General features: G+C 43.8%; 3 protein-coding genes across 11 annotated transcripts; all 3 read right to left on the reverse strand.

The window, feature by feature from the left end:
- Window positions 1-210: 210 nt before the first annotated feature.
- On the reverse strand, window positions 211-4,294 carry LOC125989934 (DDB1- and CUL4-associated factor 4). Of its 4 annotated transcripts, none has more exons than XM_049756422.2 (13): window positions 3,672-4,294; window positions 3,512-3,597; window positions 3,259-3,407; window positions 3,098-3,180; window positions 2,891-2,972; window positions 2,646-2,792; window positions 2,427-2,476; window positions 2,251-2,330; window positions 1,927-2,019; window positions 1,736-1,833; window positions 1,385-1,549; window positions 1,200-1,314; window positions 211-1,102 (listed from the first exon to the last, which is right to left on the reverse strand). In XM_049756422.2, the coding sequence occupies exons 1-13, from the start codon at window positions 3,791-3,793 to the stop codon at window positions 882-884; spliced, it is 1,491 nt and encodes a 496-aa protein (XP_049612379.1). In that variant the 5' UTR covers window positions 3,794-4,294; the 3' UTR covers window positions 211-881. The 4 variants fall into 4 exon arrangements, with proteins under 4 accessions (XP_049612379.1, XP_049612378.1, XP_049612377.1 ...); XM_049756421.2 differs by having other exon boundaries at window positions 3,250-3,407; XM_049756420.2 differs by having other exon boundaries at window positions 1,736-2,019; window positions 3,250-3,407.
- A 141-nt stretch (window positions 4,295-4,435) lies between these two features.
- LOC125989933 (dynein regulatory complex protein 1) lies at window positions 4,436-8,551 on the reverse strand. Of its 4 annotated transcripts, XM_049756417.1 has the most exons (15): window positions 8,401-8,551; window positions 8,228-8,276; window positions 7,908-8,035; window positions 7,651-7,834; window positions 7,445-7,582; window positions 6,844-6,930; window positions 6,655-6,777; window positions 6,444-6,565; window positions 6,153-6,287; window positions 5,602-5,929; window positions 5,256-5,342; window positions 5,112-5,189; window positions 4,948-5,051; window positions 4,678-4,830; window positions 4,436-4,600 (listed from the first exon to the last, which is right to left on the reverse strand). In XM_049756417.1, exons 1-15 carry the CDS (start codon window positions 8,472-8,474, stop codon window positions 4,444-4,446), a joined length of 1,947 nt encoding a protein of 648 aa, XP_049612374.1. In that variant the 5' UTR covers window positions 8,475-8,551; the 3' UTR covers window positions 4,436-4,443. The 4 variants fall into 4 exon arrangements, with proteins under 4 accessions (XP_049612374.1, XP_049612373.1, XP_049612376.1 ...); XM_049756416.1 differs by having other exon boundaries at window positions 8,228-8,431; XM_049756419.1 differs by lacking the exon at window positions 8,401-8,551 and having other exon boundaries at window positions 7,651-7,829; window positions 8,228-8,377.
- ostm1 (osteoclastogenesis associated transmembrane protein 1) lies at window positions 8,402-14,182 on the reverse strand. Of its 3 annotated transcripts, none has more exons than XR_011085969.1 (7): window positions 13,735-14,182; window positions 13,490-13,604; window positions 13,128-13,225; window positions 12,937-13,047; window positions 12,452-12,617; window positions 12,111-12,220; window positions 8,402-9,821 (listed from the first exon to the last, which is right to left on the reverse strand). XR_011085969.1 is itself a non-coding variant. In XM_049756425.2 (7 exons), exons 2-7 carry the CDS (start codon window positions 13,771-13,773, stop codon window positions 12,162-12,164), a joined length of 588 nt encoding a protein of 195 aa, XP_049612382.1. In that variant the 5' UTR covers window positions 13,774-13,802; window positions 13,897-14,163; the 3' UTR covers window positions 9,909-12,161. The 3 variants fall into 3 exon arrangements, 2 of the variants coding, with proteins under 2 accessions (XP_049612382.1, XP_049612381.1); XM_049756425.2 differs by lacking the exon at window positions 8,402-9,821 and having other exon boundaries at window positions 9,909-12,220; window positions 13,735-13,802; window positions 13,897-14,163; XM_049756424.2 differs by lacking the exon at window positions 8,402-9,821 and having other exon boundaries at window positions 9,909-12,220.
- Window positions 14,183-19,321: the final 5,139 nt, after the last annotated feature.

A 19,321-nucleotide genomic window follows, 5' to 3' on the forward strand; every position in this document is an offset into this window, starting at 1 on the left:
GTCCGTAGCTTCGGGACTGATGAGCAAGGCAGCATCAAGGGACAGACTGACACTCAGGTCTGCGCTGGCGGCGCTGATATAGTGCTGTCCATGAGCCCGTGGCAGGTGACGGCGATTCCATTGACAGGGGGGCGTGGTCCTGTCGCCGGTGGCACCAGCACGTGACAACTGCCGTGAAGCAACCCAAAATCTTGCAAATAAAGAACCAACTATTACTCCACATCTTTATTTTCTTTGCTCAACGACGGACATCTTGAACAAAACTCAACAATAGTTTAACAAAAAAGAACAAATTTATTTAAAAAAACACATCAAATTGACACACCAGTCTCTGGAACATTTCTGACATTGCCTTTAAGTAATTTTTGGGGGGGACATGTCCTCAGTGTATCTGTCAAGTATACACTGCATTTTCAGAGTTTTCTGGGACTTATATTGATGACAAAAAAAATCTGTAATTTCATGATGTCAGAGGAAGTAGCTTTAATTATTTTAACCTGAAAAAACATTGGTTTTTAACATAAAAAAACATTAAAAACAAACAAAAAAATGCTGAAACAAAATACCGTATCAAAACAAAAAGTAAGCATTAAAATAAATGACACAAAGAGCAGTCAGCACCATGCTCTGGACTGGAAATTAAATTTGTCACTTTTTAAAAAGATGCTTTTATATTTTTTTTTAATTTGCTCATTCAACTATATTTTTGCAAACGTTGCAAGTATTCTTCCTGTTTTAGAATACAAAGAACCCATCTCTAAGATCATCAAATCTAAGAACTAGCTCTCAGTAAATTGCAGCTCAGCACAGCAGTGCTGCAAAAAACTCTCTTTTCAAATGACTACATTCCTTATGAAGGCAGATTTACGTGTCGTGTTCAGTCAGACTTCCTGTGGCGTTGTCTCCTCCGTGTTGTAGGGGAAATAGTAGAGGTCTTTTTTGACAGCCATCAGCAGGCCAGGGACCCCCGTGCGGCCACCAAGGCTGGAGGAGAAGACCACGCTGGGGATGGCGTCGCTGGCGGCCGGGTGGGGCGATGGGATGGTCCTTAGAAGGTGGCCGTCCCGCAGGCTCCAGAACCTTGTGTAGCAGTCCTGACCCACTTGTGGGCAAAAAGAAGAATCTCATTGCAACGTATTGATAGGAAGTACAAGTATCTTGACATTCTCAGTTAGCGCGTGAGTGCTTTTGTGACATACCAGTCAAAAGAAGGCCCTCGGGCTCACTAACATGGATGGGGAGGGCGGCGTGCTCGTTGTAGTGGCCCCGGTACTCCTGTACTGGCTTCCTGGCCCGTATGTCCCACAGCTTGATCTGGAACAGAGATCACACGCAGTTTGTGATGTTGCTGCGGTGAAGGTGTGACAAAAGCACCATTCCTGACCTGGCCTGACATGTCTGCAGCAAGCAGGTAGTTCTCGTCCCGCAATACGCGTAGCGACGTGATGGCCGATTCTTGTTTCAAGCTCGTCGCCTTACTGCCTCTCATATTCCGCGTGTCGAGACTGAAAATCTCCCCCGACCGGCAGCCGTTGAACAGCAAGGGGACCTGCGTGGATTACTCGTCATGTCAAAGCTGGCTCCACACAAATGGACAATCTGGACAAATTGGACTGGCTCACATTTTCACAATCAGTTGAGATGTCAGTATGCGTGTGCATCCTGTCTGACACGGCGTACAAGAATAAAGCTTAAAATAAAATAAAAAATAAATTAAAAAAACAGGCAAACTCACTCCAACACAAAACTGCTGAGCCAAGATGTCGCTGTCGACGCTGATTGTTTGTCTTTTGCCTGAGACGGCTTGTTGCAGGACTACCTGATAGGACAAACCTGCCAATAAATGCAATCGCGCCTTTAGATTATGTGCACATATTGCTACAAAAATGACATGAATAAAAGTATGAAATATTTTGTGACCCTGACCTGCACTGAACCACTTCTCAAACTGCGGATGTAGACACCAAGCGCAGCACCAGGCCATGGGGATCTTAAAATTGCAGCACATCCCTGTCTGATCTGTGGATGAAAGGAGACACTCCATTAGGTACACCTGCACATCCAGTCTCTGCAGAAAATGTTTTCTGAGCTCACTTTGGTTGAGAGCTATTTCCTAACACTTTTAACTCTTAGACAAACTATTAGGTACAGCTCTTGCAACTTCTAATCTGATATAAACCACAATAAAAGGCAAGTTCGATGCCAGAATTATAAAAAATAATAATGGAAAAAATACAAAAAAGATGTAACTTGAGTCAGAGTTGCTGAAGAGTGCCGTTGGGAGCAAAGTGATGGAGCCGAGCCTGTTTGCGACCCCCACCAAGCATAGTCTGGACAATTGAGGCTTCAGTTAAGGAGCGCTGTATATGGGCTGACGCAAAACACAAGTAAAACATACAGAATATATTTAACTATCCAGAGGATACAACACGTGAGAGTCGAGATGGTTGACTGACGCCCAGCAGAGGGAATTCACCTGAAACATATGGAACCCAGATGTGTGTGTGACGATCATTGGGACTTTAACTTTAAGAGGGATGCTCACTGATTACATTATCAGGTACCAACTGAGGTTTTTATGTTCTAATTATCACATCCAACTAAAAAGTCAATTTGACATCAACAATCCCCTTTAATATTCTCACCTTGTAATTGGTGAAGTAGGGGTTGTCACACATTTTGACAGTCAGCGATCCACCGCTGCTGCTTCTGCTGAAGCCCAAGCAGCTGTACTTGCAGCCCCCATAAGACATGTCGCTAACGGTGAACACTTGCTCGCACGTGGAGTCAGCCTACAGGAGAAAAAAAGAGAAGATAAAATCCACTTGGCAAATTTTGGTTCCCCCGCTGCAGGTTCATAGGAGAAGCTTGCTTTGGTGCGTTCACTGACCATAATAGTCCTGAAGTTGTCTGCGCTCTGATGGTCCAGCTTGCGGCATCTCATGGTGCTGATCCTACACTCGTGGACCTGCCTGAAAGCTCATTGTTTAACCCCTTAAACTGCTCCAAAATAAAAATCTTAATTTATTAATCATTGTGGCGACACAAATGTTCTAACAAATTTCAATGTTGACAAAAGACACCAACAATACAGTACCTGTGGTAGGACATCTCAGCTAGCAGCCCGAGACGTCTATTCTGTAGAAGCAAGGAAGCGTTGAGCCCTGCCCTCGGTGCTTTCTAGAAGAAAGAAAACATTTTAACACTCATTGGATTTTATCAATATGAATATAATGTACGTTGTCATACTTTTGTGACCTTGCCATCCTCCTCGAGCATCCTGGCTCTTTCTTTCTCTTGTTCCTTTTTCTTCAGCTGCTCCCGGGTTAGAGGGTTGCAGTTGTTGTTACCCGGCAACAAGCGGAAGTATCTGTTCTTCTCCGAGTCAAAGTAGAAACCTGGTAGTTCTGATGGTGAAAAAGGCTAATGTTTTTTTGCATGTTGTATAAATTCAAGATCAAGTCAGGGATTACTCTTTGTAAGAGTAATTTTGGGGATGTCTGGTACCAACCTGGCGCCACGCTGTTGTCTGAGGAAGAAGAGCTGATTTCGTTGTCAGATGTTCTGGAAGAAGGCCCTGCAGCGTCATAGCCGTACCTGAGGATTCAGAATTTGCACGACATTTTGCATTTTCTGGAAAACAGATATTTCCTAGCCCCAAAACGCATCACCTGTCTTCCCATGATGATCGCCACCGTCGTCTTCCCCGGTAGCGTCCACGTCCAGGGTGACGAGTGTAACCTTGCTGTCCTCTTTGGACTCGTCTGTCCTCTTTCCAGTTCCACTTCTTCATCCCTGCACTTTTGGTCCAAACCGAATGGACGCCACGTTGTCGTTTTTGTTTTTGTTTTCACTCCATTGCAGCACAACGTCGCGTGTTCCAGCGTGGAGCTAACCTTCTTTACCCGAAGTTTAAGAGTTTGTGTGATTCTTCGGCTAACTTAGCGGCAGCAAATAAACCACAAATGGTAAATTTTATTTACCTATTGGTAAGATACATACAGTGTCAAAGATTTGGACGATTTTGTAGTTTCAAGTTATTTCGAAGAGTGGAAAACTAGCCTTCTGGTCAGTGAGCTTCCGTCATTTGGTCCCACCTTGAAGTGATCGTCATTGGTTAATCGTTAACAACAGTGCGTGACGTTAATAATTTTCATTGGTTGTTTTTTTTCCACATTTTATTGAATCTAAGATGTGGATTTTGTTTATTCTGTTAAATATTGGGGAAAAAATCCAATGTGACAATTTATGTAATAAAAACTTATTGTCCCTAAAATAATCTCAAGTGGCACGTTATTACGTATGTAATGCATTTGTTTACATTTTTACGTCCAGTGTAGTATGAGTTTTCACAATAGGTTATTCACAACGTGACTAAAATGCAATCCTAGTTATTTTGTGCTGTGCCCTGAAACGTAAAAACATATTAAAAAAATAAATCTTTTACTGTTGTTTATTTTGACAGCAATTCTGGTTCCTGGTACATAGCATGTCAGGATTTGAGTTGACAGACTCTTGCAGGAGCATGCGAAGTTCTGCGTTCTGCTGTTCCAGGCTCTTAATTTCAGGGATAAGATCGGAGATCTTGGTGAGAACAGCCCTGGAAGACAGAGGAAGGCAACCCTTTAAAATTTGGTTGTGCAAATGGATTTGTATGTATGCCACTTATTTACTCACATGCGCTTTTTCAGAGTGATCTCCGTCACCTCCCACACTTTGAGTTTATCCTCTGTGATGACGTTAGCCAAACTCTCCCAGTAGGCTTCGTCCGCTGAGGAGTCCCACATGTCTGCACTCCAGTAGCGGGGATGCCCAGTGGCATGGCTCTTTCTTCACACAACAAAAATAAATGTTAGCTCCAGCTGCAAATCCTACAACACCAATAATAAACATGCTGATAAATACATGAGCAATAAAGTTTACTACTTGAGGCTGTTCTTAGCTAACCTGAATCGGCCCTGATGCTTCAAGAAGTCCTTAAAAGCAGACAAGATGTGGTTTGGATTACACGCCGAGCCACTGGCGCCTCCTTCTGAGTCAGCAGAACAACCCTACAAGAAGTACGTTTGTTGAAAAGGCCAATTGCTTTCATAGTTCAGATAACTCCTCACCTCAATTTGCTCACTCTGCTGGTACTTGAGAATGAAGTTAGCCAACCTGGGTAAATCCTCCTCTTCCATGCCAAAAATCTGGTTGGGGGCAAGAAAAAAGACTTCTGTGATGTCTGGACAGTAAAAAGGTTGACAAGAACTTACCTCGAGAAGATTTTCTAGCTTCACAAATTTCTGTTCCTTCTTGTCCAATGTTGCCAAGAACTGGAGTCTGTCGTTCGTCAGGAAGCCCTGAGACAGAGCACACAGAAAAAAGATACACTGAAAAAATGCTGAGTGTGACATTGGATTAGTGTAAAGTAAAATCATCCATGCCCACGAGATCTGAGCTTTTGGTAGAACTTATTGAACAAGATGTGGAAGATGCCCGAAAAAAATCAACTCTTTGTATATTACGTAAAAGTGACTTATTCTAACAGCAGGATGAAAATATTTCAGATAGACATTTTCAGCTTTGGGGGAAAAAAAAACAGTGTTGTATGGGGCTCACCAATTCATCACACAGCAACTCCATGAGTTCCTTCATGGTCTCCAAGGGCACCATGTCCTCCTCCTCCAGTGACGTAGCAGCTGCGTCTGTCCCAGCAGAGCTTTCAGGCAGCAGCCCGGTCTGTTCCACACTGGCTTGTTTCCACATTTGGTCTGGACCAGACAGACCCAAGGAGGAGGCTGCTCGCGGTCTCGGCCAGGCCAGACCAAGGAGCTGCTTGTAAATCATGGAGTCGATGACTAAAGCCTTCTCAGCTTGTTGCCTCACTTCCTTGTCAAGCATCTTCCATGTGTCCTTAAATTGTTTGGAATCAGTGACAGCAAAGTGTCTGAAGGATGAATGAAGATAACAATTAAGAAAAGGCATCTTTCAGAGGGCTAAATGATCAAATGGGGCATTGTAATTTTGTAGATTGCAATTTCTCAAAAATTGTAAAAAGTATCTTGGAAAAAAAGATAATTATATACGATTGCCATCATAATATTGAAAGGAAATAAAACGCATTTGTTTTTTCCCCCGAAATGGTTAAATCCTAATTTCTAATCTCTCACTTGATTCTCTGCTGCATGCACTTGTATTTCTCGATGCTGCGTTTGTAGTCATCAGTCAAATGGGCGCTCTGCTTCTCTGATTGTATCTTGCTGCTCGCATAAGTGCGCCTCAGGTTTTTCATCTCTGTCTGCAGCCTGGAGCACAACGTGTACAATCTTTGTTTTGTTGTTATTATTAATAAAAAAAAACAAAAAAACAATTAAAGTTTGATTACGAGTGATGACTAGCGTTGGCTGTGTGCCTTTAAGGGGCGTGGCCTCACTGTAGAGTGACTTGAGCATTTAACTTACTTGAGGATTCTCTTCTTCATGTGGCTTAAGTTGTACATCTCTCGGTCGTCCTTATCTTTGATGTAGTTAATACTGCTGAGCAGGCTGTCGGCCAGCATTTGGTCATGTTCCCTCTCCAGAGCCTTAAAAAAATAGAAGTGTTCAACTCTACTCGTTAAAATCAATCACACTGGTACATATAAATTCATTCTCACACAATTTATCTCCTTACCTGACACTTAGCGAAGTGTTCGGCCCTCAACGCATCATATTTGTATTCGGGATCCATCGACAGGTTATAAATTTTGGCTTCGTACTCCTCCACTGTCCTCTTCCTCTCTGCTAGCCTCTTTTGCTGCAAATACACCATCGCTCATTTACATGTGCACCCCATGCGTTAGAAATGTAAAAGTCTCCTAACCTGCTGGTCCCACAGCTCCTTGAGGCACTGCTCCCATTCGCTCTGGTCTTTTGTGAGCAAGACTTCATGTTCCCGCTGGTGCACGCTCTGGACAAAGGTAAGTGTCAATAACAAAGAGCACATATTCCAGGTAGCAAGAAGGTGAGCATCACGACTGCTCAAGTAATTATAATGTTTTCTTGACCATAGTTTTAGTTATTTCATTTTTTTACGTGACCAATGATAATAACAAAAGACCGGGAGAGACTCGGAGTAGAGTCGCTGCTCCTCCATGTTGAGAGGAGCCAGATGAGGTGGCTCGGGCATCTCATCAGGATGCCTCCTGGACGCCTCCCTGGGGAGGTGTTCCGGGCATGTCCCACTGGTAGGAGACCCCGTGGACGACCCAGGACGCGCTAGAGGGACTATGTCTCTCAGCTGGCCTGGGAACATCTTGGGATCCCCGGAATGAGCTGGATGAAGTGGCTGGGGAGAGGGAAGTCTGGGAGTCCCTCCTAAAGCTGCTGCCCCCGCGACCCGACCCCGGATAAGCGGAAGAAGATGGATGGATGATAATAACATTGATGCCAATTCCATAAAAGTGAACATGACATGACTGCACCTCAATCTCATCCAGCTCCTCCCTGTAGGCCTGAGTCAGAGTCGTGATGAGCTCTTCAGAGCATTGCATCATCTGATCAATCTCCTCCGCCTGCCTCCTCAAGTCCTTCACGAAGAGATCGTCTCCACGCTTCAACTCCTGCTCAATGACATCGTCGACGGAGCCCTGGCACCAGTGGGTTGACGTAGTTTATGTCGTTCTCTTACCTGCTGGAGGTCTTTGATGACTTTCCTTTTGTCTTCGATGAGTTCTGCACACAGGAGCTGCTGCCACTTGAGCGTTTCCTGCAGCTCATGAGGGATGACGGTCTGCTCAGCCAACGACCACCTGCTGGTTATCTCCTCAAACTTCTCCTGGCTGGACTTGAATTCCTTTTCCAGCATCTCTGTGCTGAGTCAAAAAGGCCACAATGAGAAAGGACACACGGGTGTCAATCTTATTCTTTGGCAAAATGAAAACTGACCGTTTCCTGCGAGCTGCCTCCAACTCTTCCCGTCGCATGGATTCTTTGGCGTCAGCTGCAACTTGGATGTCGGTCACTAATGCCAGCAAATCTCTCTCCAGCTTGGACATTTTCCCGGAGATGCACGGCTGGGGAAAAAAAAACATTTTATAGAGCTATAAACATAGGTTGATTCATAAATGATATTATGTATGTCCATTATATAAGTACAACATTACACAAATGCATATAAAACATAACTCCAAATTAGTATTATGCTAGCCTTTATTATTGATTTATTAATTTGTACTACGACTAAGAGTAGTTCCCAATTTACCAACCTTTGCATGTTGCTCTTCTGCTGGAGGTGGCTTCTCCTGCGTGGACACTCTCCATGTGCACAAAGTAACAGAAGGCCATTTGATTCCGCATTTACGTGTTAGCGCAGTAATATACACTTGGCTTTGCAAAATAAATTCTAAATAGAGTGCTAGAACAAAACGACCCAATTTACCTGTTTTCAGAGTCTTTAATTTCAGAAACATCCAAGTTTTCACACGTCTTCCCAGCAGCCTTTACTTTTTCCATAATTATGTTTTGACAAGTAAAAAAAATATTCACGGTATGACGAATTAAGAAGCGTGTAGATTCCTACAGAATATCACGGGGCTGCGTTTTGCGACCTGTTGCTATGGCAACCGAGCGCTGCCTTCAAGCCTTTCCTTTTGAGCAAAATCTGCAATACAAACACTTGTCTGTAGATAGCGGTATTGTCTCAAAATAAACCACATATCAACCGTGTACCTGATCAAAAAACAGAAGCCTACTTGCCCAAATGCTCACTGTCTTGACAAGATGATGGTACACAAGGGGGTCAGACGCTCGTGCCCTTCAGCCGCTGCTTTATCCTCAAGTGGTACCCCGGGTAGCAAAGGTTTCTGACATATGATCCAACATCTGCGATGTCACCAACAGCTGACTTGACATAATACCTTTGTGCAGGCGAGGGACCACGAGGGAGCAGGACGTCTCTTTTTCTTACAAGCGTGAACACCTTTTTTTTGTATGGAGCTGAGATTACAAACTCAATGACTGCCATAAGAGAGTGATTTTATAATCTAGCCTAATGCCATAATCTTGGGATTGACAGACTTTGACCCCCGCTCGCAGGTGCATGACGAATGCGCGCACGCGTGTGTGCTAAATCCAAGCCGCGGGGGCATTTGTTTACTTCTTAGTCGACAAAGAATCATATTCATGGCTGAGGCGTTGAGAGGTGTGCGGCCTAAAGGTCACCTACAGCCAGTTAATTGACGTTTTAGGGGGGGACGCTGCTGGCTGATGGTAGGCTTCCAGGTCTTACGCCACAACCTAAACGCCAACTAACACTTTCTTGATGTCGGCATGACAAAGCAATGAGATACAGTGGATAGAAAAGTCTACACACCCTGTAAAAATAACTGAAAGAATGTGGTTGCAAAAGTATATGCACCCTCAAGATTGGCTGTTGAGAATGAATACATTGAAACTCAAGTTAAACATGAATACACCTGCCACCATTTGAAGTGCATCTGATTAAGCCCAAATAAATTTGAACTGTTCTCATAATCTTACCTGAGATACAGAACTATTCATAATTTTTTCCACCTTATCTAAGGCCCCAACACCAGGTGAGAAAAAAACAAATACAGTGCCAAATCATGATGCTGCCACCACTATGCTTCACTTCAGGTATGGTGCTCTTCTGGTGATGAGCAGTATTGTTTCTAAATCAAACATGACACATTTTCTGGCGTGTTTGGAAGAATGTTAGAATAAGACCACTCATCACCAAAAGAACACAAAACCTACCTACCGTTTTTCTTTAGCTGAAACTAGCGCCTTAGTTAGGTTGAAGGGAATTATGAACAGTTCCAGATACCAGTCACGCTTGTACTAGAAAGCAAGAAAAAAAAAAACAATGTCAACAAAAGCTTTCAAAAACAATAGGAGTGAATGAAGAGGTCATTTGAGATTTACAAATGATTTTCCAAGTGTTTATTGTTCACACTAAAACCTGAACATAAATCTCAGCACTTTTATAATCCAGCAACAGAAGCAGAACAAGTATGATGTGGTTGTCACATTGCAATATCAAAACTGTTAGTGGATTAGGTGGTCAATTATTATATGAGGAATTATATGAGGAATTAGGCCGATTACTCCTGGATTTTATTTTTTATTGCAAAACAGCAATAAATCTGGCAAAAGTCACTCACTGTTTCAACTAAGGCAGTCTTTGTTGCAATGACATTTCAAATATGTGTTTTTTGTATACACAAATTCATAAACATAAAATAAAAACAACAAAATGGCAGCATAACTATAATAGTCAAATACTATGTTATGTAGTTTATACAGAACATTTTGGAATGTGGAAGTTTTATTTATTGATTTGTTATCGCCGGTATAACTGTATATTATATTTAATGGACAACATTGAATTGTTTCAGCTTTTACATATTAAATAATTTTTATTCAATCGATGATCATTGGGACTTTAAACTAAATAACACATTTACGTCACTGTTTGTTATCAACTAATACACTTGTGTTTATTTAAAGGCTTATCATCTCACTTGACTAATCAAGCGGCAGAGTTTAGTGGGAATCTTATACTGTCACCACCGAGCCGGCCGGCACACGGCATTTTCACGCAACACGCCGCCCTGAAGGGGCTCATATGACTCGGTGTGCGCGTAATGCTCTTAGCGGTGAGCTGATGGGCCCCAGTGGCTACGCTCCATCAGACCAAGAAGCCAAGAAAAGTGTTTTAACGAGGGTGTGTGTGGCGGAGGAGATTATTGGGTGAAGTATCTTTATCCTGCTGTTAGATTAGCCGCTAATGATGGAGGAAAAGGCCACCCCCATGCGAGAGTTTGGAACAAGGGCCGCCGCTGTGTGGAACTCTGCACCTCGGACTCACTCGGGCTGACGCAGTGCAGCGGAAGCTGCGTGTTTTTTGGTTTTTTTATTAATCGAGAAACCAACACTCTATAATGTCTATATGAGAAAAAAAAGAGTATTAATATAATTAACAAAAAGTGGAGGGGGGAAAATTTGTTTTTCATTACAGCTTCTTCTGGTATGCGCAACGTTTGCCCACTAGACAGCAGTATAATATAGTAAGGCAAACAGTTTTACTCAATTACTGAAAGTGGCTCAATAAGTCGCGTTTTGCAAGGATAAAGAATATATGCTTGTGAGTACTGTTATATTTAGTTATTTATGTTAGAACACCACCACATGGATGCTATTTGTTAAACTCGTATATATTCTGCTTTTAACGATCTGTCCAGGGACTACCGGCTTATTGATAGCGTGACTAAACAATGACATAAATGTGCTTAATGTTCATCAATCCAGCACTCCAAACATAGCCGTAAAGAAATACCAGGAAATGAACCCAACGACAAGCTCAACAAAGAAAAAAAACAACTTTCAAAGGTTGATGTATCCACAAAAGACTGATTTTGGCAGCATAATTCAGAGTGCTCTCATGACTTATGTCCGTGTGGTTGTATTTAGCCAAAATGTCTGCGTCACCGCTAATGGACATGGAGTACTTCTCTTATTTTTGTAGCGGGCTCTCTCTCAGGTTGCATTAAAGACATAAAACCCATTTCTCAATCCATAACTAGAGCGCTGACTCACATTTGACAATGTGCGCACACACATTTGCACAAAAACACGAGAATGTTTGTGCAGCTGTGTGTGCAACTATGTAATTAATATTAGGATTTAAAAGCATGGATCCGTTCCTATTTAATCAATTTTGAATTACAGCAGCATAAAGTATAGCAGGGTAAAAACCATTTCAGTGGTTTTGACGTTTCACATTTTACTCAAAAAGAAGGCTCAATAAAAGCCGAGCTAACTAATTTCTTTCACATTTAATCACGGTTGATATATTGTAAGGATTGTGGAGATTAATAAAAATAAATAGTTGCACACCAGGATGCAAACACTCAATAACACGTAAATGGCTATTCCTAAAAATGCTTCACTGACAGCGGTAAAGTCAAAACATCCTAATTTAATGACATATACAAGTTTTTAAAAAGTCAAATGAAAAGTTTGGACAATGTGAACATTGCAACCTTCCGTGTGTTTAACATTCAATTTGTCCGGGTCCTTGAAATACTGAGGTGAAATCATCCTTCGGAGAGTAACAGCCGCTCTTACCACAAACCTCCCAAACGTGCAAAACTTGGAACAACTCAGTGGCGTCCGCCATCAGCTCTGCTTGTCCTGAATGTTCATCAGACTGGCGGCGTACGACTTTGCTCTCTTGGCTGCAACAAAGTGGGAGGAGGGGTTGTCATTTGTTCGTGTTGGCTGGATTCATGACGATTTTGTCAGGTTCACCCTTCACTGCTAACCTCGGTCCCGTCGCAGGGCCAAAACTTTACTGTCACAGTCCAAGTACACAACCCCGCACCCATTTTAGCAGCCCACAAAGAGCCTTCAAAACCCCTGTCAAAATATGTGCGCGCAACAATGGGGGAATTAAGCGGGTTACTCACGGTGTATGAGCTTGCGTTTCTTTTGTTCCGAGTGAAGGAAGCTGCTCAAGTAGAAGATGACGGGCAGAAAGAGCATGAAGCCGGACACGGCGATGACAGGCACCGTCTCCTCGCGGGGGAGGGAACATTTGAAGTTTTTACTCCACAGCCTGCGGGTCACGTTCATCTGAGAACGAGGCAGAGTGCCAAAATAAGCGGTGGAGACTACGACACATTATTGCTAATCGGTTCGCCCATCTTGGTGGTCGTCTTTTTGGAAATGCCAGCGTATGCAAATGACGTGCTGACACTTCAAAGTCACAATACTGGAATTAAAAGTGAGACAGTAATGCTGCTGTGCGGTCACCTTGCGCACCGCCACAATGTGCAACAAACAGCAAAAAAAGAGCTAAGACTTTGGGAAATGTTAATCACATTCAAATCCCAAGGCCAAAAAAAAATCTTTGAGCAGTTTGATTGTTTGGCCACTTTAGCCACGTACGTACCCCATCCTCAATGTCAATACACATGGTGTCGTTCTTCTCCATGCGGCTGTAAAGCTCATTGAGGACCTTATATGCACTCTTACAGTTTTTACACAGCTCTGTGTGATTCCCCTGCGGAGACATGCCAAAAGGGGTGAGACATTGCATCTCTGTGTGTGAATCTGGGAATGTGTGAATAAGCAAGTGAGTACCTGTTGATACATATCAAAGCAGGTGAGAGTTTGGTTGAGAGTGGACATGAAGTACAGAGTGTCATTGGTGAGACTCTGGAATCCATCATTGATACAGTCTACATCGAGGAAAAAAAAGCAAGAGCTTTGTCATTCACCATCAAGTGTGCATGTGTGCCCAAAACAATGTGAATTCATTTCAACATAATCTTACCAAAAATAAAGCGCCAGATAGCCCAATAGACGGGAAACATGCAAACAATGAGCCATCATTGCACTGAGCAGAAGTAAGAAAAGTCACATGCTTTGTCTCTAATAGTCATGTGATCCTCACTATAGGAGAAGTGAATCTTGCATTTACAGTCGTGTTTGGGTGCACTTACTGTCACAGGCAGATTTGGTCCACATGTCCTTTAGGTTGTTAAACAGCAGATAGACCAGCATGAGACGGTCACTGCGCAGAAGGCTGTCCCTGCAGCTCTCATTGCCAGGACCCAACTGAATACATTTAGCACCAAAAACAACAAACCAAGCAGAGTTATTAATGTTGCCTCCTTAGGGAAGAAATATCACAAGACCACAGTAACTCATGAGACGCACAGTTCCAAGGACATTGTTGTTGCGGTACCTGTTCCGAGGAGATGTTCATGTAGGTGTTCACCAGCATGCCGTAGGCGCCGAAGCAGTTCTGGCAAACTTTAACCGGCCGGGCAGAGGTAACCAGGCAGTTGACATAGGTCTCATAGCGCTGGCCAAACAGGCTCAGCAGCTCGCTGCAGTAGTCGCTCACCTCCAAGTCGTCCGGGAAGGCGGACATCAAGAAGAAGGGGGCGGGAGAGTCGTCCTCCGTCGCCGGCAGAAAAACGGGCGGCTCCGCCGCAACTGAAACGGAAAGTGTGGCGTTAGCTCCTTCGCTCGGCGCAACGGAGCAAATATATAACGACCACACGGTTAAAAACAAGTTTTGGTAATTAAGAAACATGTTCAATATCTTAAATGCGTCGAAATACATTCGTCTGCCTCATGGAACCCACAACTTCCGTGTTTGGGATTAGCGGGATCATGTGACTGGGAGAAGTCTCGCGAGATCTCAGGGTAACAGCCAAAACCAGTACGCAGTTTGCGTACCAAAATGTAATATCATTGTATTTATATTATTTAATCCTTATTTATTTTCATTTTTTTACAGGGTGAGTTGAGTTCAGAATACTGTATAATGCTTGTTTTTTTAGGAACCTGAATATGATTGTCAGATGCTATTAATGTCCTGCTAATTTCTACGTAATTTCATCCATCCATCCATCCATCCATCCATCCATCCATCCATCCATCCATCCATCCATCCATCCATCCATCCATCCATCCATCCATCCATCCATCCATCCATCCATCCATCCATCCATCCATCCATCCATCCATCCATCCATCATCTGTACTGCTTGTCCCCACAGGGGTCGCGGGCGTGCTGGAGCCTATCCCAGCAGTCATCGGGCAGTAGGCGGGGGACACCCTGAACTGGTTGCCAGCCAATCTATCTATCTATCTATCTATCTATCTATCTATCTATCTATCTATCTATCTATCTATCTATCTATCTATCTATCTATCTATCTATCTATCTATCTATCTATCTATCTATCTATCTATCTATCTATCTATCTATCTATCTATCTATCTATCCATCCATCCATCCATCCATCCATCCATCCATCCATCCATCCATCCATCCATCCATCCATCCATCCATCTATTTTTCACCAACACAGCATTGCATCAAATAATCAGTCATCTTAAATGCTTCAGGCCCCTGCGCTGATTGTGATAATTGTCACAAAGCCCTCGAATCAAGCCGCGGCAGTCAATGGCCGCTAATGTGAAATTAGTAGCTTTTGATAAGTCTCAGGCCGCATCAATTCTGCAGTCATCGGGGCCTAATGAAAATAAGGGGGAAGAGGACGCGCGCGGCATCGTCCGCCTATTCTAATGGCCGTGCGCCACTTGAGTGGTAAATATAGGGGTATATCCCCCCGAAATGCTGCACACGACAACGAGAGCAGCTCATTAACTCTTCTATCCGCCGACTAATTGCTCGGACGTGGCCTCGTTCCTTTATCTTTGCCCAAAGTGAGGCCTACCTCTTAGTTGGAAAGAGCATGCAACCATTCTCATTATTGTAGACACTATCATTATTTAAAGGAGTAACTTGGACATTAGTATGACAGCTAAGGCAGTGGTGGACTTCGCCGTGATTACAGCGTTATTTGGCTCTCTTCCTCTGCGACTCTAATCAAGAGCACACCATGTAGAGAAAAAAAAATCCGCATATCATTACTGGAGATGACCGTTATTGTCGGATGCCGGCATTCATTAGCATGTGCTAGACAGAGGAACCAAGAGGACAAAAATCATCAATTAGACTGATCAAATACATGATGATGATGAGAGCTCTTGAGGAACTATACATAGCTGTTCAACTTTCTCTTGATTTTATAAGTAAAAGTGCAGCAAATTATACCCAAAAAAATTACCTGTACTTACAATCCGAGGTATTCTGTGTAAAATATAGGCTGTATACTTTAATGTCCGTTATTGTGCAGAAAATCACCCGCAAGAATGGACGGCTCGCGCTCATGCCCGCTAAGCTGATCAACACGTTCTTAAGGGAATTTAGTAGGAAACTGCACAAAAGTTAAGCACAGTATTACGTTCCTCTGTGTAAAACCTCATCGGGATGAACTCCGCAAACATGGCTGTCACGACACAGTCGACAAACACAGTCGACAGGCACAGGAAAAAAGTATATTGCCGAGTTAGCTCTATGTAAGAATTCACACCGCGCGGTACTTAGAAAACAGACTTTTTATTAAGATTTGTTTCCCTTCCCCCTCTGCTTTCACACTTTGCCACCCATTTCTCTTCATTATATCCATATTTTTTTATGATGTAAACGCAGGTTAACTCCCAGCGGCCTTCAACTTGGCTCTTTGGCGCGGTGGAGAGAAAAGTAGCTGTAAAGTTATGCAGAAGTTATTCTTCATCCCTCGGGCCGTCCCTAATCCGCCCAAAACCTCATTCTTTCATCAGAGAACTGTGCCTCCTTTCTTGCGCCCCCCTCTCTATACAACATAAAGTCAGACTGCATTTAATGGTTATGTCGCGATGGGAGAGGGGCTTTCTTCTTGGCCCTTTCTCCCCGATATCGGCCTTTTTCGTCGTGTGAGTCTCCCAACCCGCGGGGACCCCCATATTCTTCCATCGGCGTCTGACTCGAATCGCAAACTAACCCTGATTTTCACCACTTTGCTGGGAATCGCGGGGAGTGATAATAGAGATTTCGCTTTCATTTTATACGCTTGACTTGGTTATTGTTAATCTGCTCCTCTCCTGTGAGTCTCCTCTTTTCTAGGGATTAAGCCCTGACTTCGTCCCCGCTATACTGGCTGCCGAAGTGGCCCCGGGCCCCGGGATGACAATTGACGCAGATCAAGGCGGGTCCATTCCATTCTTTCAAAAGCTCACTCCAGTTGAAATGAACCACTTGGACCGGACACGAGAGATGCTCTTCGCTTTGATTCCCACAAATGAAGGAAGACAGTGAAGGTTGCGGTATGCTTAAAAAGCCGTTTGAGAATTGTTTGGATATGGTTCATATCCATTATACACAGACAATTCAGCATGTGAATATCAATTTTCATTTGTTGACGTATGAAAATGTCTGTGCACTGTCATCACCGCGACAGGCTTAAGCACTAACTGTATCACCTCCAATCAGGCAGCTGACGACATGTTGCGCCCTCTTCCATGGGTCACTTGGGTCGGCCGGTGCTCGTACAGCGAGAAGGAGAGGCGGTGGGCGGTGGGATAATTACCAAACACGAAGCTGACTCCAGACACGCCCGGACGTCTTGTTCCATAACAAGATGCGAAAGTGACTTCTTTCAGCCCCACTGAACTGAACATAAACCCCCAGTGCCCAAACAGAACAAGGGAGGACGGGTGAGCCGTTCAATTAAGTTGTTATTCGCCGTGTCCAGCCATATGGCTGTTTGCGGACTTTGTGGACTTCTTCTCAGCTTGTATGACACCCACATAGGTGCAACTACTATGACTGTACTACTAATAATTTTATAGATATGAATAATAATAAATGGAGCATCATATAGATAAAGCTTATCTGGATATGCAAAATAAGTAACACCCCCCCCTCCCTTCTACTGGCGGTGACACGGCAATATGTTTACAGCAAGACGTGCTGAGCTACAAACCACGTCAGCCCTCCAAACAAATTAGTCCCCCAGGAGGGGAATGGGAAGGCGAGGAGGAGGGTGGGGTGGGGGGGGGGGGGGAGCAATTCACATCCAAGCAGAGGCATCAATATGCTGGCATGCCTGCACATAATAGCTCAGACATGCATCATCTGGATGCCATTGTTTTGTTATTTTCTTTTTAAAATCAAAAAGATTTTAAATCAAAAAGCTAATTCTGCATCGACCCTTTCGCAAAACTGCCAAAGAATAATTTAAAAAAAATAATAATAATAATAATAATAGGGGTCCCAGAATTGACCGTCCGGAACTCCACAGGTCATAGACATTTGGCCTAAGAAACAGTAACCAATTTAGTAAACATTAGCAATCACATCCAGTAATAAAAAGCAACAGGTGTACGTTCCCTATCTTGAAGTGGCGAGGTTGCATGTTAGCTGCTGTGTTAGCATTAGCATTAGCCATGATTTGTCAATGAGGTGGTTGGTGGGGGAGTCAGGAAAAAGCCTCTGTTTTCTAGTGGCGGATTTAGCCCAGATGCAGGCAGCATTTTTAACTTTAAGTGGTCCCCCCTCCCTCCTACTTCCCAAGCCCCCAGGTTCCCTTTGCATGACATCATCCCCAAACTATGCCCCCACCCACCCCCATGTGAATTTGAGCTGTCACAATCGACAGCCGGCCCATCATTAAACTGTACGCTAGCCCCATACGTTTCACCACCTCCTCCTCCTCCTCACTCCTCCTTCTTCTTTTTTCCGAACCCCCAGAAAGGCATTGTTTGAGTCAGGCCCTGATCAAAAAACTGTTGCCCGCCAACCACGGGGCTTTCTGTAAATTCAATGAGGCCACCTTAAAGATTTTCCTAATTAATGGATGACATCTTTGGCTGGAGGAGAGGCGAGGCATTCTGCTGCGGCTCGCTCTTTGTTCGCCTCCTAATTAACTTTCCTAGGTCACTCAGGTCCCCGCAACCTGCGAGTGAAGAGCTCCCATTGAGGAGGCAGTTGTAAACTTACTTTTTTCTTGCCTCTGCACTTAAAAGGGGAAAGCAACTATAGGGAACAGAAAATATCCTATTTAAGTCCTTTGTGCTTGAACTGCTTGCACATGTTCCAATAAAGGAAGTCTTCTAAATAAGCTGCCGTGTTGCTCTCCGCTACCCCCCTGCGTCCTTGTCCCATCTCTTTTCTCTCTCAGGTTATGAATGATAGCTGTGGGCTAAGGGGCTGGGGGTGCGAGGGGGGGGGGGGGGTGCACAGGGCCAAAGGACAGCATTTGGGCACTGTGGAATTGAGAGCATCTCTAAGTTGGAGGGAATTTAAGGATGGGAAAATTGGATAAGGATTGAGAAAATGGCCCTAAATTCGCTGGCCCGTTCCTATTCTGGGAATGTTTTTTGTTACAATTAAAACAGATGATGAATTTGGATGAGAGATTTCAATTGCGGTATCTCCACTAGTTCTTATTGGGAGAAATTCTGAGACGGCTCACTGAGAATTAACGCTGACTGGAAAGCGTGACCCTTGAACCTGACTTGGCAGCAGGCAAACGTCAGGTAAAGTGGATCAGAAAGCGAGACTGACAGAGCAGAGGAACCAGTCCTGGCTCCGATGCTGGGAGCAATTCCGAGTGATTTGGGTGAGTCCCGCTGACAGCTCGTTGCCTTTTAACAAAGACAAAATGATGGTCTGCTTAGTAAATGGTCACTTTTTTTGACATTATGGCTGGCATGTGTGAATGCCAGCAGATTTTTTTTGTATTGGATTTCAATGGTCATCCTTAAAATGTGAGCTGAGCGAACGATTGCACCTGTTCCTGAGTCAAAGCTGTCTCGGCGTTCACGTGTTTGTCTTTGCAGTGTCAACACACTAAGCCCCTCTACTCAGCTGTCATAATTTGTTAATGAGTCTTTTCACAGAGAAAAGGCTAGATGGGTTGGGGAGAAGAAGC

Source organism: Syngnathus scovelli, chromosome 20 (assembly GCF_024217435.2).
Source record: "Syngnathus scovelli strain Florida chromosome 20, RoL_Ssco_1.2, whole genome shotgun sequence".
Taxonomy (NCBI): domain Eukaryota; kingdom Metazoa; phylum Chordata; class Actinopteri; order Syngnathiformes; family Syngnathidae; genus Syngnathus; species Syngnathus scovelli.